The sequence below is a fragment of the Fusarium odoratissimum genome, assembly GCF_000260195.1.
Source record: "Fusarium odoratissimum NRRL 54006 unplaced genomic scaffold supercont1.12, whole genome shotgun sequence".
In the NCBI taxonomy this organism is placed as follows: domain Eukaryota; kingdom Fungi; phylum Ascomycota; class Sordariomycetes; order Hypocreales; family Nectriaceae; genus Fusarium; species Fusarium odoratissimum.
In genome coordinates, this window is record NW_022158698.1 from 389,773 (window position 1) to 410,331 (window position 20,559).

Consider the following 20,559-nt stretch of genomic DNA (forward strand, 5'->3'; position numbering starts at 1 on the left):
GTATGCACGTCCAGCATTGTAGGAATAGTGTAAACCCTGACCAATCCTGATCAACGGTGATGGGCCGTCCTTGTTGGAAGAGGAAAGCGTTGAGTAGATTGCAGGGAGTCGAATGAGTTACATGCACAACAAGGTTGGCGACTTGCTGTCGACTTGTGGTGTCGAGATGAAGCCATCACGACGTGCATTGCCTTATATTGTGTGTCCAGATCGTTGTGGCTTCTTACGGGTCTTCAAGCTCCTCATGAAGCGGGAAGGGACCCCGTAGAAGAAGCTTGGTGCGTTGAGGCTCAACATCCTCTGTACGGCACCATCAGCGGCAGTTTATGCCTCCACCAGTCCCGCTTCTCCAACGATTGCCGAACATGGCACTGGATTGGTGTGGTGCATTGAAGCTTTGAGTGTGTGTGTGTACGTCTGAGTGTGAGTGTACATGAGATGTGCTTGGCTGGCTTGAATCACACTCAAGGAGATAATATCGGCGATCCCAAACAGCCATTTCAATCAAGTTGCTAGCCCCTGTATTCACTAAGCTGCGCGATTGTTTCGAAAGTGAAGCTCAATCATCAGAGATTGTCTCCATTCCTTCTTCAAATGTCCGAAGCATTGGGAATCCTGGCCGTGCATGTCAGCGACTAAGAAGCTATCGGGTATCCCAATGAAGCAGTTCCGATATCTGAACAGGGATTTTCCATCAAGGTGTGCCTCTTCCGGACTTAAGCTGAGAAAGGCGAGCATTAACTTATCCATTCCCTACCAGATTAAGCCCCCGTTAGCGACCTTTGCTTAGGCCCGTGATGACATCTTAACATTGCTGCCGACGACACCCGCTTTAACCTGATTAATAACCACGGGAATAAATGCACAAACCGTTTTATGATTTGATATTGACTATACCATTTGTCAACCATCAGCTGCAGTGTAGCAGTGCCTCGTCAGCCTGTACACTCTTAACATTTTTCTCAAGAGGAGGCTGAACTGTTATCAATAGTCTGATGTTAGAGCACAGTTAATTCTTGAACACAAAATAAAGTGTTGAGACTCCAGTAATAACGTTAGACCAGGAGTTGAGCAGAGTGGAGTACACGATACTGTTCTCGGACAGCAAAGCCCAGAACGGGGGCATGTGTGATATTTCGAGTCGGTGAAGTTTCGGAAAAAAAAAAAGTGAGAAAGAAAATGGACGTCATCACCAGTCATGACAGCGAGGGATAAGCGTTCTGTGAGACAAGGCCGTGCCCAGTACTGTTTACGAGTCTGGAGTGATAACTGGCCCTGCAACGAGTTTGATATGAATTGCGCAATAATTGCCAATAATTCTTGCACTTTCAACACGACAATGATTTTATGTATCAACGAGATTGATAACAGGAAAGGTGTGTGACCCTTTTGACAACGATCTGGCAGTTGTGTTTTCCACAATGCTCCGGCCTTGACACATGTCTGGCATCCGCGCCCATTCATTGCCTAAAGCGCGACGCCACCGAGGCAAGGGTAGGGTAGCTCTCAACCTCAGGGACATGGGCTCAAGATTCCTCCAAACCTCAACGAGCTAGCGTAACAGCACAGTCGTTCTCTCTTGTTGTTTCCCGGGAATGATGCCTGCTTGTCTCTCGGTGTTCCCGCTCCCTATGGTCTTCTCCAAGGTTCCTTCTTTGTTTCGAATTGGATGGTCATCGTCCGATCACGGAAAGGACTCGGGTTTCTAGGCAGCCAGATTTGGCGGCCGAGTGCCCGACTCCGAGAGGTGAGCCAGAAATGCTAGGTTAACAAAGTCCTCATGACGGACGATATGCTGTCGCATTGTTGCTGTTAAGCTAATAGCTACAACATGCGAGGGTTCTTGATAGGCGAGCGTCAGCGGCTCAAAAGACGATGTTTTCTCCAACTATGGAGTCCGCCTCCTCACGGGAAGGACTCCACCATAACCTTCTGGAGCCAGAATCGAAGCCTTCAACTTCCCACCCTCGTCCTTCAGCAGATGCAATGGCGGGAAGATGAGGGGTTTCCAAGGGACCCTGCTCCACTGAGATCTGCTTTGGTGGGAACACCCGCTATGCTTGCGGGAGCCATTGAACGGTTGGCGTCGACAACAAGATGAGGGACCCTGGAACAACGTCTCGAGACGATGCTGTGTTAGCATTGGGTGCTGGTCAATGTGATTATAGGCGTGCCTGCATTTCAGGGACAGCTGAGTGCGTGACCAAGAAGTTCCTCTGGGCCGATGTCCGGCTTTGATTAAACCCAGGCGACTCTCCGATAGCGTTTCCTTTTTCCACGGACCATTGTCTCCAACGTCCCAAGAGTACCCTGTACTCTCGGCGAATTTTGCTTGCCTTCGTTTCCTTTTGTCCCCACCTTACTTTTTCTATTCTCTTGGCACGCCTCATCAGGACTGCAATAACCGCCAGGTTATCAAAAGTTGATTCTGTCATGCTCAAAACTTTGACTGAGTGATGCATTAGTCAAGTGGTCACCGTGGTATGGACATTGCTCGTTCACTCACACAACTGAGCGGATCGAGCACTTTGTTCGCAGTCTGAGCAATGTCGTGTCAGCCTTGATTCAAGACCCTTGAATCAACAGGCTGGGGCTCGTTTTCGCTTGACTCGTGGATCCTGCATATCATCTTGGAAAACCGGCCTCTTCGAGTCACGAGCCGAATGTTGACCCATTTAGGCATATGGCCTCTAACCAGTTAGCTGGCCTAGGAAATTGTTGTCAAGTGTGTTTCGTAGTATGAGGCGGTATGTCGGAAAGCAGTATTATTAACTGAACAGAGTTGCTCATGCTTGTTGCCAAGACCCGACATGGCCAGCATTATCAAGCTGCACGCGACAGGCATGCCTGTGATGGTCGTATTCTTTGTCACTGGGTTTTATCATGTTCATAACATGACCATGGCAAACCAACCATTGGTTATTGACCGATATGTCATTAAAATGAAAGAAGCAATTCGTCGTCCGCGTAATTGTGAGACAAAGGAAAATCTGGCATTGAGACTTGGACGTATTCAATAAACAGCAGTCTGACTTGTCTCAGCTTTCAAAGGGCGATTTCATCTTGACACTGGTTAGAGCAATATTAGGCAGTCGAGAAAAGCTATTCGTGAACACTAGCTCTGCAGCGTTTGGACTAGCCTCTAAACTTGTTCACAAGATCAGGCAAAAAACGCAGGGAAAATCGTTAAAATGAGAAACGCTGCATGATCTGGTCGAGGAATCCCGGTGCGAACTCGGTGTCCGAGTCGTGTATGAGGTAATGCGGTGAGAGGACTTGAATTTGGTGTGAAGCATCGTGACCTTGGGTGTGCAGCGAGGCCGGCTACGACACCGGGAATCGAAAGACTAGTGTCAGGTATCGTGTACAAGGGACACACAAGCGCGTTATGCTTGCCAGGTAGCAAAACAATGCGTACCTGTTACGACATCACCCAACCTCCAGCATTCCCTGCAGACGCCCCCACCCCTGCTAGCAACTTACCTTTTCAACCTATCGTGTGTACAGTATCGACCGTGCGAATCTGTGAACACAGGGCCATTTGTGAAGTTGTTCGACGCGTCGTGCATCATCCTGGATGTGATTTTTTGATAGCAGTGTTTCCCTGTCTGTGTTCAGGATCGCAAGATGAGAAGGATCGTTGCAAGTGCCGTCAGAACCCTGGACATTCAAAACGACGTAAACTTGGTGTAAGAGAGATGTCAGTTCAGTGTCGCTGATGATGATGATGATATGGCAACTCAGTGGTTGTTACTAGACCCTTTATCATATGAGGCAAACTTTCAAGACAGTCTCTTAGTAGCTGATTGATTACAGCGATGTCGGACGGTGAGGCCGGTAGACTTGCGCCAACGGTGCCGGGCAATGCTTCAGTTACCTCGGCGCTGAGAGGTCTCTCGATAGCTGGGTGTTTCTCTTACAGGAGGAAGGTACCTGATGAGCGAGGGTTTGCATGTCGTAGACGCCTCGTCTGGCGCACTTCGTTCAAAAGTCCCGAATCAGTTTGGCGCTTTTATTCATACGATACTGCACAGTAGATCGCACTCAGGAAGTGTGTCTAGTAGAGACGGCACGCAAAGTTTTTTCTTTCCTTTTCTTTCCCTTCTTGACGGCTGGCAAGCTGAATGATGCCCTCTTGGACTTAATTGGAGTCTTGCACTTCTAATATCATTGCTGATGATTTAAACTGACACTGTTCGTTCCTATAGTCTATTCCAAGAACCTGTGGATACGACGAGGGTACCTTGCTTAGACTTGACATGGCAGCAAGTCGGTAAGTGACGAGTAAGTATCCGTCCGTAGATTTCACCGCAAACTGCCAGCGAAATGAATTACCCTAGCTAAGGTATTGAGCGAGCCCCGAATCTGGCGGCTTAGAGCGGCAATGGCATGGCACCTGCGCTAACATCCAAGTTGGACAGGCCAGAAATATCGCCGTAGACCCGATTTGATTCAGATTGAAGAAGGATGAGGGGCGTGTGAAGAGTAAAACGAAAAAAATTCGAACCATCCAAGCTAGAAAAGGAACAAATTTGACACTGCAAACAGTTGGCGGCCAGTATTGAAGCGTCTTCCTTGCTTGGCGCCGGCCTCGGTAACAGGTACTTCCGTCTTTACTCCGGTTACTGCTCCTGCTCTATCTTTTTCCGCCTGTAACTGGCAGGCACGTTACCGCAGCCGCGCTCTCACTGCCCTGATCTCAGTGTTCCCAGGCGAGAGCAAGTAGGAGGTACCTCGGGGTTTTCAGTATCTTCCTGCCTCCCGTAGGTCGTTGTTCCCTCGTTTTTCATCTTTCCTCGTTCTCTCGTTCTCCCGAAAAATTTTCCCTCACACAACTCACATACCATCATCGACTCTTCTTTGGACTCTCTAGATTTCGTGCATCTTCAAATACATTGCCAAAAACAATCACCTCAATTGTCGTGATATCTTGAAGTCGATTTGCGCGTCTGGCGCCTGGCCCCATCAAACACGACCGCGACCCGCGACCCTCTGTGGCCTATTTTCGCCCTTTCCTCCAGATCCCAGCCGCCAGCTATTCAGATTGTGGTTCCTTTGCTTCGTTGTGGGCCCACTTCCCTTGACAACATTATCCACTTCCCACATCTCTTGCTGGTTCTTTACTTGCAACTGGGTTGGGAATTTGCGACCACGCGAGTACCGGCTTTATCTTACAATACATACTGTGCGTGCCGGCCAAGGCATTTTTACTAACGGTTCCGCGACTGGCAACTTTTCCTCCCTTCACTTCAGCTGCTCCTGTTGCTTTCCTTCGCCTTCGACCGCTCCTCGTGATTGCGTACTAAGCAAGACCGAAAAATTTACTTTAGTGCTGCTTCTGCATCGCTTTTTAATCCACACCCGCACCAACCCACTTCTTTTTTCTCTCCTTCACTCGCCTCTTCTTTTCACACCCACCCACTCTGAACCCACTCAACGTTACCCACCTTTTCAAAAACTGCCCTGACAGCTCGACCGTCTAGAGAGGAGACCGCGAGAAGAAAAAAAAATAATACTTAAAAAGGTTCGGGACCCAGTTCTCCACTCTGTGCACCCTCTCCAAACCACTACCTTCAAAGAGGGACCTGCCACGAGCCTCATCCTCCACCATCCGGGAACATCTTCTGCGGAGCTCTACAAGGCATTGCATTTGATATTGCTTTGCTTTCTCACGTTTTGCAAACCTCCTAGACCCCTCCTCTTTCTTCCTTTCTCCGCAAATCCTCGACTTGGACTTGTCATCCACCAAGGTCCATTGTACCCCGGGCAACTTTTTTTTTTTGCGTCGCGGTATTCTCAACACCACGACGATTGTCACGAGCTTCGCGTCTACCAAGAGTAGCATGGACGGTCCTCACTACCCCTCCAATGGTATAAACACGACTTCTTCTGGTCAGACTTATCCTTCACCAACCGCGATTTCTCCCAACCAACTTCAAACCGGCTCTCCTCTCCCTCAGACTCTGCCACCGCTGCAGCCTCCAACCTCGGCCATGCAGAACATGTACGGAAGCCACCCTCATACGCCGCGAACCCCAGGCACCCCGAACACGCCTGGGTCGGCCTCCAACATGCCTAGCTACCAGCAGCAGACATCGCAGCCCGCGAACCGTGCTGGTATTTACTCAATGGCCCAGAACCAATACCCTCCTCCCCAGGCCTATGGCACCTCTGCCATGATGCCCCAGGCGACCACTGCCGCGTCTCACCCACAGCCTATCGCGCCTGCTCCTGCTGGTGGTCGCGGTCCTCCTGTGTTGCGTCCTATGCCTCCTGGAGGCATCATGTCTCAACCTGGTGTTTCGTCGCCTTATGGTCCTGGTTCTCTTATGCAGCCCACTGCGGTGATGCCAGAGGGCGAACCTCCCACTCACGTTGTTGGCTCTCAGGGACGACGCGGAATCCTGCCCAGTGCTCCTGGACGGCCTGCTGCCCCAGCCGCTGGTACTGGCGCCAAGAACACCGTGATTCCTGTCAAGGACGCAGATGGCAAATTCCCTTGCCCTCACTGCACAAAGACTTACCTCCATGCCAAGCATCTTAAGCGCCACCTTCTGCGACGTGAGTAGAACAGCTTGTTGACACTGACAGATTTTACTGACATTCTTTTTCAGACACCGGTGATCGCCCTTACATGTGTGTTCTTTGCCGCGATACCTTCTCTCGAAGTGATATCCTGAAGCGTCATTTCCAAAAGTGCTCTATCCGCCGTGGCAACCCCACTGGAGCTAGTCACTTGTCGCACCCTCAGGCTCACGTTAAGAAGAACCAGCAGCAGGCTCAGAAGGCCGCCGGCCTCGCCCACGAGGGTGATCTCAACCACCTTAATGGCTTGAGCAACCTGCCCGCAGACAACATGGTCCACCCATTTGGCATGGTCCCAGTCTCGGATGGCATGAACAACATGGCCCAGGATCAGAGCCAACTCTCTCGATCCAGCTCGCTTGGTCGTCTCGACAACGGTAACAACGCTGACAGACGGAACATGAACGGTCAGGTCATGGGTGCTTCGCAGCCCTATGGCGCTGACCCCAACATGAACCAGCAGCAGATGACTGGCTACAGCATGCCTCCCGCTCAGAACGGACTGCCTATGTACGGCGGCTCCAACACAAACCCTCCATCTGGCCTTGATTGGTCTCAGATGTTCCAGGCTGGTGCGCATCAAACCTACGTCAACACATCTTTCAATCCTAATCTTGGACAGACTCAGAGCGGAATCAAACCCGAACCTAATGCCGGGCCCGGAACGACAGGCGCCAGCGCCAGCGACACCCTTTTGTCGAATATGGGAATGCAATCTCACCAAACCTCATACAATCTTCTTTCTGATCAGATCCTTAATTTCTTCTATCCTCCTAATCAAGCCATCGATCCCTCTAGCGCGGGAATGAATCTCTACTTCTCGCCTGACAACGTCAAGGACTTCTTGGACAAGTACACTCATTTCCACATCCACATGCCTTTCATTCATGTCGCGACGTTTAAGGTCATGGAGGCGTATACTGGCTTACTTGCAGGCATGTGTTGCATCGGCGCCTGTTACTCAGACAATGTCACCCCGTCCAATGTTCGCGAAATGATGGATTTTCTTGTCGTCGCACTTCAACGCGACTGCAAGATGATGTCTAATGCTGAACCTTTGACAGGGCAACCGAGTCACGCATCTCGGGCTGATATTGAAGAGCTTCAGGCTGTCTTGCTAACATGTATATTATTACTCTGGAATGGAAACCCTCAACAGAGAGAGCGGGCTCGACAGATCTACCCTTCTCTTGCAGCCAACGCCAGGCGACTGAATCTCTTCCAATCATCACGGGACCCTGCTTCTCTGTCACCCCTTCACCAAATCGATTTTGACCGGAACACTTTTGATTTGCAGCAATGGAACTGGGATACTTGGGTTGATCAAGAGCGTCGGAATCGTCTAATGTTTGGCGTCTTTTTAATGGACGTTGCCATGGGACTTTACTTCAACTCTCAACCCTTGTTCGATGTTATGGAATTTCATTTACCTTTGCCTTGCGACGACACAGCTTGGGATGCGGACAATGCCGGGGACTGTGGTTCTGCGCTTGGCCTCAACGGCGATGTTGCCGCTCGCGATAAGAATCCTTATGGCACTCAGCGACCAAAGCAGCCTGAGATGGACTGGGCTCTCAAAGCTCTTCTGCACCCCTCGTATCAGATCCAACCTGGAAGCACCAACCTTTATGGAAAGTTTGTTCTCATCCATGGCATATTAGCTCTGATTCGGCGGGCCCAGATTGACGGCAATGCGGCTCAGCTGTCCAAATTTGGAACGCCTCCTCCCAATGATTGGATGACTCCAGCCGGCCACAATAGTGGACGGGGTACTCCTGTGGAGGGGGCGGCTGCCAACGTTGACCCACAAAGTCTGCAGGCACTTGTTATCGCTCTGAGCAAGTTCAAGAGTAATTGGGATGCGGATATGGCCAATCAGTTCCCGCCAACATTGCCGGGATCTAGCAATCCTCGGCGGCACGGGTTCTCGCGAGATGGCATCCATTTCTATTGGCTTTCCAATTACCTGCTCAAGCACACGCAAGCTGCGGACTTACGGTTGTCGCCGGATGCCCGGTTTGTCCAAATTATCCAATTATTGAAGTCGGTGAAGTCGTGGGTGATGTCAGATGGCGCGAGCAGAGGAGAAGAATTAGGATCTGTTGGAGAGATTGATGATCAGTATGGAGCAATGGATCTCACATTAGAGATGGCAAAACTATTCAAACCACTTCCGCAAGTGGTGGAAGACGCTGGCACTGCGTCTGTCAAGACGGAGCTTGACTAAGGGACGGCAGTATGAATTTCTTACAGAACCAAAAAAAGTACTATAGGGGCGGGGGCTGCATCTGGAGGCGTTGCGCTGCATTCTGCTTTGTTTTCTTCATTTTCTTTGTTTCCTGGGTCACTGGGTTTCACCAATGTGATGGTCATCTCAAGGTAGACCGGATTGGCCTCACACATCCATGGTTGGCACCGTTGTGCAATGCATTTGTCGAGAATAGACGGGAAGAGGAGTTGTAACTGCATATTAGACTTTGATCAAGATAGAAAGGGAGGTCTAACCGGTTGACGGTCAACCGGTAGACCATCATGACTTGATGGCTTGGAGCAGGTTAATGATGTTTGCCTATATTTCTACTTGTGCCCCTTTGTGAAGTATTATGTGTTTGTGTCTGATGTAATGAGATCATTCCTTGACGCTGCTGCGCTTTGTTCGCTATCCTTGGCGAAACATTGCCCTTGAGAGACGTGTAGATATGGTTTATATATGTATTGCAAGCCTCTCAGTTCAGTTACCGTCTTTCTCGTTCTTGTCAACAGTGGTAATTTTTGGTGTGTATTTGTCCAGCTCAGCCTTGTCCTCTTCGGTTGGAGTCAAGCCAAGAGACTTCTCAAGTGGATCAGTCAACATGAGTCCTCCAGCGCCCCAAGCGATGATTGCGATACCGACGCCGAGACGTGTCTTGGGTGAGAGGTTCTTGTAAGCCCTGGTTGTGTATGTAAGTCCTAGTGCTAGGGGCTACGGTTGAGGATGAGGCAACTTACTTGAGCATGATGGTTGATGTGATGATGGGAGAATGTGAACGAGAATAGTCAGTCACATGACCTGCCTTTCCTTTGACAATGACTGGCATCAGCACATAAGCTCAACAGTTTCCTGGAGGAAGACTCATACTTGAGGCGTAAGAGAAGCGACGAGGCGTATCGCAGTGAATCGGCGGATGAGAACTGGGATGAAAACAGGCTGAGGTTGATGTCTGATGCGGGAAAGAATGTGATAGGTTTACCGTGGGGCGTGGCAGTAGCTCAGCTCCGAGGGTCAAGACAGGACAAGATTGAAGCTGAACTCTCTTCATATTCTTGACATGAACATACACAAACAGAGCCGAAATTTGACTACTTGTGAGAGAGCGATAGAGCAAGCTGTTGATATTCCATAAGACTACACAAAACAACACCAAAGCTTACTCGGAGGAAACAAATCATGGAGCATTACGAGCCAGTAGCACCGTCATCGTCATCGCAGCCCCGCCTTACACATCTCCCATACGAGCTCATCAACAACATCGCCGTCTTTCTACCGAGACAAGATTTCAAAAAGTTCAGACTTTCATGTCAAAGGATTGCAGAATGCACAAAAGTACTCCTTGCGTTACCCAATTTCGATGGCGTCCCGTGGAGGAAAGATGGTGAACGACTTCACCATCTTTCCCTTGTACCGAGCTGCGCAAGGCGCATTCACTCGGTCAAGTTCAACATGGCTCGCTTGGTTGAGGAAGAGGTCGAATACGCTACATCGCGAATCATCAACGCAGATGAACTGCATAGAGCCTGGGGCCCTTATCTTGAGACTCAAGATGTGTTCCTCGACCCAATCGAGCTGCCTCTTGACTTGGTAGTTCCAGCTATCATGAGGCTACCCAATCTTGATTCCGTGTGCTTGACTTGGACGCAGTGTCCTTGGCAAGATTATAGGGCAATTGACGATGTCTTTAGCTCGGAAGAATCTATGGAATTAGCTGGTGACGAGATCTTAGAGTCACAGCAAGCCATCTTGGATGCCCTACTCAGACGCAACGTACCACTCAAGAGTCTAACAATCGAGCCCATAATGCATCCGGACCTGAAGTTACCATCCACGCTGGACCCAAGAGTATCAACAGTCTTTGGGTCGGTGACCCAGCTACACTTGCATCTGAAATACGACGTCATGTCCTTCAGGCCAGACCGCCTCGATTACTTCATCTCTTTGATGCCCAGCATCCGAGACCTAAAAGTCTACAACACTCCTGTCGAGTTCGAAGCCAGCGATGTTGACTTCTACATCACTAAAAGGCTTCGTCACCTTGAGAAGATCGACCTAAGCTGTTTACACATCAGCTTTGTGCACTTTGTCCGTCTAATTATCGAACACGGTTCAACACTAAAGGAAGTTGACCTGCAGAGTATATATGGATGGTGCGATCCTTTCAGTTCAATTGACATCGATTGGGATTTCATCTTTAAGCTTATGAGGGAGAAACTCGAGGTGTTGGAGACGGTTCGAATCAATGGCAGGTTTAGTGACAACGTGGGCTGGTATCAGATCTTCTTTCGTAACGATGTGCCTACTGTGGACACGATTGTTAGGATTATGGGAGAGAAGAGCGGAAGGCTTGAGAAGTATATACTGGAGGGAGGGGAGTATCCGCAACCTTTGTGGAGGATCTAAGGGGTAACGTAACGTCCATGATCAAGGGTATTACTGGGTATGGGACAATGTTGAGGGGTTAATGAATTATGATGTTAAGGAACTTTTCTTTGGAGTTATATGATAATGAGGCGAGAAGTATCTGCACAAAGATATGATATGGAGCGAACACTGGGCCACTGCCCTTTTAAGGGAGATATTGGGAAGCATATTATTACTAGCTTTGTCTACAGCAATTGTTAACAGTGTGTGGTTTCTTCTTTCCTTTTAAATCTCAAGTGACACAGCAGCAGCTTCTGAGCAGTAGATGTGAGTTGTGTTGACATCGAAGTTCTGGAGTAGGAAAATCGGGTTGTCCAGTTCACATAAGATGTAGTTGAACATGTCAGCATATGGCACAGAACCTATAAAGACAAAATGTCAAACGTAATATAAGGATTGGGAATATTTATATATGACTCAAGAGTGTGAAGACTCAAGTTTCTCAGAGACGCCATCTTCAGGAGTCAACAGAGGCCTGCCTGTCATGAGGAGTTATGAACTGATAGTGTAATATAACCCAAAGGTATATCAACAAGAACAGCCCAATTTAAATCAAGTTGGGTTTGAACCTATTCATAGAAGAGCTTTATGGTTTCAGAAAAAGTGAACTTGTTACATCGTTCATGTTCACAATCGTGTTCCTCACATCTTTCTCAAGGATCAACTCTATCAACTCTCCGAAGTCTTGAAGCCATGGTTAACATCCCGAGAAAATAACCTAGATACCTACATTCTGCGAGATATGGCTCCGAGACAAACACCAAGCCTTGAGAACATGTGAGATACGCCATCAAACGTTTCTGTCACATAATTCCTCCGAACTCCTAATGACATACCATGACGGAGGTATTGGAACACGACAATAGCCGTCAGAGGAAACACTTATCCTTTGTGTACTTCAGAGTCTTTTGTGGCAGTTGATTCAATCAGAGTGAGCATGGTATGTCAGCCATAGTATGACGGGTCTTAGACATTGTATGTTTCCCAGACAGCTTTTAGAATATGAATGGCACGGCAAAGGCCTAATGTATGTCATGCAATTTACTTTCTTTCCTTTTGCATACTTTCTAATGATATCTGTACAGAGGAAGCACACTATGGAAGCAATAGATAGGGGTTTGATACGATGATGCTCGAGAAATCAAGACCAGTATCACGATGGCCGCTCAAACCTTCACGATGGCATTAAATAAAAGTTTATTCCGTGCTAAGACCAGAGGAATGTGTATAGCACGTCATTCGACTGTAAGAAAATTCTGGTGAAGAGAAATCGCAACACTCTTCAAGACATGAATCAACGGCTGCAGCAATCCCCGAGACATCAAGAGAAGAGCTGAGGGACAAGTAGAAGCCGTTTCCGCGCCTCTTGACCAAATACTGTTGAAGGCTTGGCTGAACTTGAAGTCAAGTGGCAACTGAAGGGAGAGCACAAGACCCTGGAGCCGGAGGGGATGAGATGAATGAATGATTATAATTGCTTTTTGGTAGATTTTGTCTCAAACTTGCAAACTTGTCTCAAAGCATCCGATCTAATGTCGGCCGCGCACCCGCGGTTTTGACGCATCGAGTTTCGCTGGGCACTAAAGCATGTCACTTCCATTTCTCATCACGATAATATGAGCTGATGGTTAATGCTCTCTGCAACTAGAAACGGTCGTGACTATCTGTGCGTGCAGCAGCAGCTAATATCGGCCGCAGTCGTAAGCCGGTGACAAAAGCCATTCTCGGTACTGCAAGCCTTGTTTCAGAACCATTCCCCTTTGAGGCGGCACGAGGGTTCCTGGAATGACAGGGCGAGGACTAGAATTCTAGGGAGAGAGAGAGCGAGAGTTGGAAAGGTAATGCAAATGCGAGGCGGGTTACACGTGGTTTGTGATGCTTGCATGGAGCATCGACTATGAGACCATCATGAAGCTTGGGACAGCTCTTGTCCATTCCAAGAAGACCACACTAAGTGAATGCAACTGTTGAAGGAGCACTATGGCCCAAAAGACAGAAGCGAACTGTCAACTCTGACTGGCTGCTGGCCTATATCAGACTAATCAAGTAATAAACCACTTATTATTATGCACGAGATAAATGAGGACGCTACTAGCAAGCCCCATCCCCCAGAGAACGACGACCGATGAGCAGCAGGGGAAAAAAAAGAAAGAAATTATAATGCATGTCTAGCATAACTAGAACATGCAGCAGTGCATCCTTTCAATATGACCAAGGAAATTAATATGTGGCGTTGTAAGGATACCAGAGAAACATACCGTTTTACTGTAACTTCGTCTCGAGTTTCCAGGGACTTGTGTGTCACCCCTTGAAACACATGTCAAATGGAGCTTTGATTTATTAAAGGAAAAAAAGACTCATTGAACCTAATCAAGGGGGATCCCAGCGTCAAACGCGGAAACTAAATGTTTTCTGTGTTAATCTGATCTGGAGCAATCCCTGCAATTATCAAAACCCTTGACCCGCAGTTTAATCTATCAAGAGACGTTCCCTTTGTTTCGAGCAAATTGCTAACTATAGTGTTTCCTTTGACAAGTGTCTTGGGTTGTTAAATTAATATTCTCTCCCGCCCTGAGGAGGGCTGCGAATCTCGTGCTGGAATGCAAACGAAGATTCAAGGATATGCCAGCTTAAACGCCTTAGTCTTGTGCCGGAAGATTTGTTCCCGTTTGCGCGTCATGGCTTGCGTATGCCAGACATGATCGAGTGCAGGTACAGTGAGAGACATAATCTTATCTGTAACTGTTTACAGAAGTCTAATATTAAGAAGGTTAAGGTACAGTGGGAAACGGATGGGATAGAGTGACATCCCGGCGGCGGAAGACCGTTAGATTTGAAAAAGTCCCTAGGTAGTCTAGCTCTAGCCTTGCTCGACCCGCTTTTGCCATGCGCCGCTGTAGCTCTACTTTTTGCTTGTAGCGTTTTGGTGTGGTTGATCATGATCGAAGACTATCTCATCTTGACTCGCTAGACCTCGACAGTCTGGGGAGAGAGAACTAACAGGAAGAAATTTCACTGAAGATCATTAGTCTTTAATTGAGTTTTGGACACGTTAACGGTGCAAGAGTGCCTATTAGCTGTTGGAGCTTCTGCACATTCCTGAGTCAGGTCCAGTGCAGTACTGTATTAGTGCTAGACGTTTAGAGTTTTTCTTTTTCTCTTGGTGTTTCCTTTTTATTGTATCCAATTCTGATACGACTGTGTTTTGCATATAATGACAAACAATAGTTATTGGCTGGCTGAGTGACTATTCTTCTGATATGTGACGGTTGCAAGTCCACTAACCGTGGTTTCGGCCATAGATTGTGAGCAGAAGCAATGTCCCCAGCCGAGGACAATGATGAGACACTATTGGAATGCAGCTATTGCTCCCGATCGTGAATTTCGACTATCATATCTCAGGATTGGTCTGCTCGTGGGCAGGGGTCGCGTGGCGTATAGGCAGAGACAAGACAAGATGAGGCAGACCAAAAGAAAAAGGGCAAAGAATAGACGCAGCCAGAGGACGATGTATGGGAATTCGTCTGCTCCCGCACAAAGCGCATCTTGTTGGTGGAATCCATATACAACGAGGGAGTATAGATGCGGAATGTAAAGAATTATGTATCTGCGTGTGTGTATGCATTTGCGACAAAACGAAAACCCTTGAAGTCGTCTCTCTCCCTCTCCCTCACTTCGTTCTTGATGTTGAGGGTTCTGTGATTTCTTCTCATCTTACAAAGTTCAACCTCTTCTTGCTTTGCTCCAACGATCTCGATCTCTTCATTGGGCATTTTTCTTTGTCTTTGCTTGTGCTGTGTTTTTCGTGATTTGATTTGCTGTCTTTTGCAAAGCGTGTTCGGACCTATACACAACCTGTCTGATATAGGTGTAAGGGAGGACGAAAGAGAGAGAGAGAGAGAGAGAGAGAGAGAGAGAGAGAGAGAGAGAGAGAGAGAGGACAGGCAGTAACCGGGCGATGAGAGGAACCGTTTGGAGCACAAGTAGAACGTTGCTCAAACAGGTACGATATTTCTCGTCTCTTTTTATTTCTCTTTCCTTGGTTTATTCGTTCATTCATATCACGATATGGCCTTCAACTCTTGACTTTGATGGCTCGAGTCAAGTGACGATCAACATCAAGAGATGCAATGATACTGCTGCATCGCGGACCCATAGCGATATTGAGCATCCAATCCGAGATCTGCTGTACCTTTTCGGGACCAGCTGAATAGTCTGGGATGGTGCTTGTTCCAGCATCGTAACACACGCATACCCACACTTCTCGCTCACGCGGATGCACTGCACTCAATACACCAAGCACACACAGGCACACACACCAATATGCAAGCATGTGCAGGGTCACCCGCAACATGAGCTTGACCGGGACTGGACTGGGATTGAGCTGACGAGATGTTTGCTGCCGCAGTAACTAAACTGTGCTGTACCTTGCCGAGTACCAGCCTCAACAAGCGAAACATATCAGAATTCCTCATGACGGCGGCGCGAAAGAAGAAGCTGAGTATCAGCGGCATTGCAGGAAGCAGCAAGGAGAACATGAAGGGCAATGGAAGAAGTAATGGAGCAGGAGGAGGATGGAGTTTTGGACGATGGGGCTCTACAAAGACAGCTTCAACAAACACCACGAGCAACTCGGTCAGTACCTTTCTTTACTTTCTTTTCCTGTACTTGTCTCGTCTTTTCTCTCTTGTTTTCCCTTCCATCCAAAATCCAAATCCATTCACATGTGCTTCACACCCACTCGCTTCACTTCCCGACCCCCCTCATCGACGCCTTGCCTTACTCAGGGCAGCCCAGCGTAAAAGTGAATGGCAGTAGCTGCACCTTGTCAAAGTTGGGTTTAGGGGCGTTACCCAAGTCCCTTAAAGTTTTAAGAGGTTCCGTCATCAGACCAGAGGCCCCCCATGAGCCTTGAGCGGGAGCAGCAAAAAAAAAAAGATGATCAGTAGAAGAGTGGGAAGAAGTGAGTTTGAGAAAAGTCAATTGCAGCGATGGAAAAGCAATCGATAAAATTCAATCCAATGAGGAAACGGTATATCATGACACAGCACATCAATTACAAACCCCAACAGCCATTCTATTCTCTTCAACTGTCCCCGTCTCCTCACACTGGCGAGCCATATCCTGGAATCCTTCTGTCACCCTCAATTTTGTCCCCCCTTCTTGATCGAGTCTCATCTTGACCCGGGGGGGCTTGTTCAAAGGCGGATCATCCCATCCCCATCGCATCCCTCTCGCCCATTCTTCATTCTTCCCTTTCCATTTCCTTGCTTGCCCCTGCACGGATCCTTGCAAAAACGCAAAAAACCGAGCAGGCCGCAGCTAAAAGGTAGCCTAGCCCAGCCCGGTCCTGTCCCAATGGCTCAGTGGCCCACGTCACCCACCCGCCCGCGCTGACAGGTCACCTCACTCTAATGGCCCTGTAAGCTTTACAGCTAACATCGTGATTCCAGGGGACCACTTGTTCCATTTCAGTGCCTTCTGGTTCTGCAGCTGGAGGCGCTACCGCTGCAAACGCTAGCAATAGTTTAGCCAGTCCAAGTCCAAGTCCAAGTCAATGCCCGAGCACCAGCACAAGCACAAGCACCCACCAGGACCAGGACCAGCGCGGACACTACTTTCGATCCCACCTTCATCAACACGCCAGTTCGGCTTCGGCGCCGTCTCATTCTCATTCTCACTCCCATTCTCACGCTTCAGTTGTCGCCGCTTACAATTCGGCTCTCAAGCGACCGCTCGTCACTGTTCATCCTCTCTCCGACTCCAATTCCGTCTCCTCCGTCTCCTCCTCCTCGACTACAGCATCATCTACACCAACATCATCTTACGGCTCACCCACTACCACCGCAACAACAACCCCGGTCTCGTCTCCTGCCTCCTCTGTCGCATCTCCAACTCCAAGATCGACATCAACATTCGCTACTCCCGTATCTGTACCGACCAAACCCCCAAAGAGATCCGTCCACTTCCGCTCCGGCACGACAATCATCTCTAGCAGTAACAATAACAGCACCGCGCCTTGTATTCCCGTCCTCTCTGTCGTGCCCCCGCCTGGCCAAGACGGCGGCGACGGAGAGGCAAGACGGCCCGCCATGCAGCGAGTTTCTTCCTTTCTCCCCTCGTGGGACAAGAGGTCGTCGGGAGGTTCTAGAGCTGGCCTCTTTGGCTGGTCCTCCAACCGTTCCAGCACCTCGATATCCGTCGCAAACTCCAATGCATTGTCCAGGTTAAATACTGCGGCCGCTAATGCCAGTGGCCGAGTACAACGGGAGGCTTTCTGGCCTGCGACTCTGGATCTCGAATGCGAAAAGGCTGCCCGCATCCTCAAGTCATTCTGCAGTATGCTTGTCTCACTTTTCTTGTCAGCCTCATTTTGCTAACATGATTACACAGCGGATGGATATCTCGTGCCATTGGAAGAAGAAGAAGACGCACAATCGACGACAAGCGAACCACGCTCCCCAAAACGAGTCACCAAGAAAATCCCTAAGCGCATCATCCAGAATGCAGCCGGAATCGCCATCTTTACGTGCATGCGCAGCGGTCTGTACATGACAGGCTCCGGCGGCTCCGGTATTCTCATAGCACGAAAGTCAGACGGTACCTGGTCACCCCCATCAGGAATCATGTTACATACGCCCACCCTCAGCTTTATTATTGGCGTCGATGTTTACGATTGCGTTCTCGTTATTAACAACCTTGCCGCCCTCGAATCAATCACAAAGCCTCGTGTCACCCTAGGCGAAGACGTCGGACTAACTAGTGGCCCCCTGGTATCGCTTGACTCAGATGAGTCGCACATAAAATGGAAGGACCTAGGAAATACCGTTTTGACATACCTGAAAGCACGGGGTCAAAACCAGGTCGTCAACTTGAATGGGTGTATCCTGGCCGAGCGAGGGAACGAGAATGAGCGATTCTATGCCAACCAAGTAACACAGATGGACATTCTGGCTGGTAACGTCTCTCGCCAAGTAGAGGAGGTTGGGCCGCTCTCAGAGGTTATCAAGATGGCAGAAGGTAGGACAGACTACGATGCCTCTGTGATAAGCAAAATCGCTGCGGAATGTGCGCCAGGAGACGCCATGATCGCGACACCCAAATCTTCAACACCCGCCTCGCCTCGAACTGCCTTTGGAATTCCCAATGTCGATGATCCCGATCCCTTTGGTGTGTTGGCCCTCGAGATGGCTGGTTTGGAAATCCGAGAGGCAGGATCAAGACTGCGACCTACCAGCAGCCAATTTGACTTCAACCCCGCGCCTACAAGCCCAGCATTCTCAAAGTTCAACAGGCAAAGTATAGATACCTTTGTCTCGAGGAGTAATCGAAACAGTTACATGTCCTCAAGAACGGTGAAGAGTCAAATGACGGATGCTGGAACACAGACCGATGTTGGCACAACACCCGAGACAACGCCCAGCCCAGGTCAAAGCGAAGATGGTTTTGACAGGTCTACCCGCACGCAAATTCCCGAGGTCACGGAAGAAGAGGAGGAAGTTGATTACACAAAGGTCGACCTGACTCCTATAAGACATTTGAGCGGAGCCCATACTCCTCTCAGTGCGACCAGCCACGGCAGCACAGCAGCTGTGGAACAAGACACCCTCAAAGTCGAGCCCAGGGATGACACTGACAAGGCCTCGAGCAACTATGACAGCGACAAGGACGACAAGAGCAGCCGAAAGACCGACAATGAGGGTGACTCTGAAAGCGAGGTGGAGGAAGATGAGGAGGAGGAACCCGTGGTGTTCGAGGTGGCTGCTGTCCAGCCGGCAAGAACCCAGGCTGTTGCATCCCGTATGATTCACGCCAAGGGTAATATGGTTACCATCGGCAAGAGAATTCCTCCCCCACTGCCCATGAGGAGCCCTGCTAGGACCTCGCGATCCAGTAAGAGCGAGATCGGCGATGTTTCAAACCTCCGAAGCCCTCTGCGAAAGGAGGCTTTCAGCGAGGAAGATCTTGCATCTGAGGATGAGCAGACCAAGTCTGACTCGTCACCTTATCTCAAGCCCCAGGAGTTCAAGGTTGAGAAGGTCAGGGTTGAGGCCAAGAAGGCTGACGAGCCCAAGCCTGAGGAGCCTAAGATTGATGAGCCTAGGGTCGAAGCGCCCAAGACTGTCGAGAACAAGGCCCAAGATGACACGTTTTCCGAATCTGAGGTCGAGTTCTTCCCAGCCGAAGAGGCGAAGACGGACATTGCCAAGACCGAGGAGCCTCAAGCAAAGCAGCCTAATACTGAGCCCACCAAGATTGAGGAGCCAGAGGAGGAGGATGCAACTGAATCCAAGGTTGAGACCAAGGATGCCCAGACATCACCTACACTTCCCCAGACTGAGCGGCCCGAAAGCCCCGTGACACCCGAGAAGAAGCACACATCATCTATCTACACTGGAGTTACCGATGACCGATGGAGTGTCGATGGATCAACACTTACAACACCTACATCTGACCGACCTTTCTCAGTCATTGACGACGTGACTGAAGATGTGACACCACGGAAACCATCAAAAGAGGCCGAATCAACGAAAGAGGCTGAGCCAACAGAGCTGAACGAAAAGCATGAAGACTTGAAGAAGATTACACCGAATGAGACAACCCCCAGCACGATCACGGTTGTATAATTGAGGACGACGATGGTTCTACATCAGTAGATGGGATATGGCGCACGACCTGCACTTTTCATGGGTAATCACTGGGGCGGCTTTTTTGAGAGAAGTTTCTTTTTTGCGCATTCTTGTCAATACTTTGGTGAAAATGTACGTTATGATGGGTTCTTTGTGTGTTCAGGGGTCGATTTGTGACCCTTGATGGCGTTTGTTGGTTTGGTCATAACCACTTTGTCAGTTCTCTCGAGCAGCGCATAGCTTATACCAGCTCGAGAAGCAAACTGATGGGAAGAGGAATGGGTATTGGTCGATGTACTGGATGTGTCATGGGATGGGAAGGATGAGACGAGATGAGACGAGACGAGACGAGTAAGACTTGAACATATGGATAAAAAGGAAAGGATCCTTGAAGAAAGCAAGTGATCCGTGTACCTGGAGTTAGTTGTGGTTTCTTCGAGGCCTGGCCTGGCATAGTCTAGAGGTCAGACTATGATAAAGTATTATTCCTAATGCCATTGAATAGATACAGTATGAACTGGCTTTATTGTTCCCTATGATTGGTTGTGAATGAATAAATGAATGAATTGATGAATGAATGAATATAGTGTCTGAGGTGAATAGTCTATATTTCTTTGGCTGGCACTGCACTGCACTGGCAGCATTGACGGTGGCAGCAACAATAGCTCA

The 20,559-nt window shown here is 49.0% G+C and overlaps 7 protein-coding genes across 10 annotated transcripts; 5 read left to right on the forward strand and 2 right to left on the reverse strand.

Moving 5' to 3' along the window:
- Window positions 1-54: 54 nt before the first annotated feature.
- On the reverse strand, window positions 55-4,004 carry FOIG_08104 (uncharacterized protein). Of its 2 annotated transcripts, XM_031207995.1 has the most exons (3): window positions 3,419-4,004; window positions 2,507-3,324; window positions 55-2,449 (listed from the first exon to the last, which is right to left on the reverse strand). In XM_031207995.1, the coding sequence occupies exon 3, from the start codon at window positions 1,462-1,464 to the stop codon at window positions 985-987; it is 480 nt and encodes a 159-aa protein (XP_031062129.1). In that variant the 5' UTR covers window positions 1,465-2,449; window positions 2,507-3,324; window positions 3,419-4,004; the 3' UTR covers window positions 55-984. The 2 variants fall into 2 exon arrangements, with proteins under 2 accessions (XP_031062129.1, XP_031062128.1); XM_031207994.1 differs by having other exon boundaries at window positions 2,507-4,004.
- Window positions 1,832-2,101, forward strand: FOIG_08105 (uncharacterized protein; the record flags this gene model as incomplete). Its single annotated transcript, XM_031207996.1, has 1 exon — window positions 1,832-2,101. The coding sequence occupies one exon, from the start codon at window positions 1,832-1,834 to the stop codon at window positions 2,099-2,101; it is 270 nt and encodes an 89-aa protein (XP_031062130.1).
- Window positions 2,811-4,037, forward strand: FOIG_08106 (uncharacterized protein; the record flags this gene model as incomplete). The annotated part of the gene is made up of 2 exons (XM_031207997.1): window positions 2,811-2,973; window positions 3,817-4,037. 2 exons carry the CDS (start codon window positions 2,811-2,813, stop codon window positions 4,035-4,037), a joined length of 384 nt encoding a protein of 127 aa, XP_031062131.1.
- Window positions 4,038-4,263: 226 nt separating this feature from the next.
- FOIG_08107 (uncharacterized protein) lies at window positions 4,264-9,859 on the forward strand. Its single transcript, XM_031207998.1, has 2 exons — window positions 4,264-6,561; window positions 6,615-9,859. Exons 1-2 carry the CDS (start codon window positions 5,844-5,846, stop codon window positions 8,810-8,812), a joined length of 2,916 nt encoding a protein of 971 aa, XP_031062132.1. The 5' UTR covers window positions 4,264-5,843; the 3' UTR covers window positions 8,813-9,859.
- On the reverse strand, window positions 8,551-9,964 carry FOIG_08108 (uncharacterized protein). Its single transcript, XM_031207999.1, has 3 exons — window positions 9,704-9,964; window positions 9,574-9,643; window positions 8,551-9,515 (listed from the first exon to the last, which is right to left on the reverse strand). The coding sequence occupies exons 1-3, from the start codon at window positions 9,882-9,884 to the stop codon at window positions 9,317-9,319; spliced, it is 450 nt and encodes a 149-aa protein (XP_031062133.1). The 5' UTR covers window positions 9,885-9,964; the 3' UTR covers window positions 8,551-9,316.
- On the forward strand, window positions 9,863-11,472 carry FOIG_08109 (uncharacterized protein). The gene has a single exon (XM_031208000.1). It carries the CDS (start codon window positions 10,013-10,015, stop codon window positions 11,237-11,239), a length of 1,227 nt encoding a protein of 408 aa, XP_031062134.1. The 5' UTR covers window positions 9,863-10,012; the 3' UTR covers window positions 11,240-11,472.
- Window positions 11,473-14,829: 3,357 nt separating this feature from the next.
- On the forward strand, window positions 14,830-20,427 carry FOIG_08110 (uncharacterized protein). Of its 3 annotated transcripts, XM_031208001.1 has the most exons (4): window positions 14,830-15,263; window positions 15,669-15,895; window positions 16,714-17,599; window positions 17,654-20,427. In XM_031208001.1, the coding sequence occupies exons 2-4, from the start codon at window positions 15,734-15,736 to the stop codon at window positions 19,885-19,887; spliced, it is 3,282 nt and encodes a 1,093-aa protein (XP_031062135.1). In that variant the 5' UTR covers window positions 14,830-15,263; window positions 15,669-15,733; the 3' UTR covers window positions 19,888-20,427. The 3 variants fall into 3 exon arrangements, with proteins under 3 accessions (XP_031062135.1, XP_031062137.1, XP_031062136.1); XM_031208003.1 differs by lacking the exons at window positions 14,830-15,263; window positions 15,669-15,895 and adding an exon at window positions 16,439-16,589; XM_031208002.1 differs by lacking the exons at window positions 14,830-15,263; window positions 15,669-15,895 and having other exon boundaries at window positions 16,450-17,599.
- Window positions 20,428-20,559: the final 132 nt, after the last annotated feature.

Excerpts from the sequence above, each read along its gene's own strand:
- FOIG_08108 (XM_031207999.1), bottom strand. The coding sequence starts at position 9,884 with ATGAAGAGAGTTCAGCTTCAATCTTGTCCTGTCTTGACCCTCGGAGCT. Across the intron at positions 9,644-9,703 it reads TCGCTTCTCTTACGCCTCAA|GAAAGGCAGGTCATGTGACT; the intron begins GTATGAGTCTTC and ends TCATTGTCAAAG. Across the intron at positions 9,516-9,573 it reads ACATCAACCATCATGCTCAA|GGCTTACAAGAACCTCTCAC; the intron begins GTAAGTTGCCTC and ends ATACACAACCAG.
- FOIG_08107 (XM_031207998.1), top strand. The coding sequence starts at position 5,844 with ATGGACGGTCCTCACTACCCCTCCAATGGTATAAACACGACTTCTTCT. Across the intron at positions 6,562-6,614 it reads TAAGCGCCACCTTCTGCGAC|ACACCGGTGATCGCCCTTAC; the intron begins GTGAGTAGAACA and ends ATTCTTTTTCAG.
- FOIG_08110 (XM_031208001.1), top strand. The coding sequence starts at position 15,734 with ATGACGGCGGCGCGAAAGAAGAAGCTGAGTATCAGCGGCATTGCAGGA. Across the intron at positions 15,896-16,713 it reads CAAACACCACGAGCAACTCG|GGGACCACTTGTTCCATTTC; the intron begins GTCAGTACCTTT and ends TCGTGATTCCAG. Across the intron at positions 17,600-17,653 it reads CATCCTCAAGTCATTCTGCA|CGGATGGATATCTCGTGCCA; the intron begins GTATGCTTGTCT and ends ATGATTACACAG.
- FOIG_08104 (XM_031207995.1), bottom strand. The coding sequence starts at position 1,464 with ATGAATGGGCGCGGATGCCAGACATGTGTCAAGGCCGGAGCATTGTGG.
- FOIG_08109 (XM_031208000.1), top strand. The coding sequence starts at position 10,013 with ATGGAGCATTACGAGCCAGTAGCACCGTCATCGTCATCGCAGCCCCGC.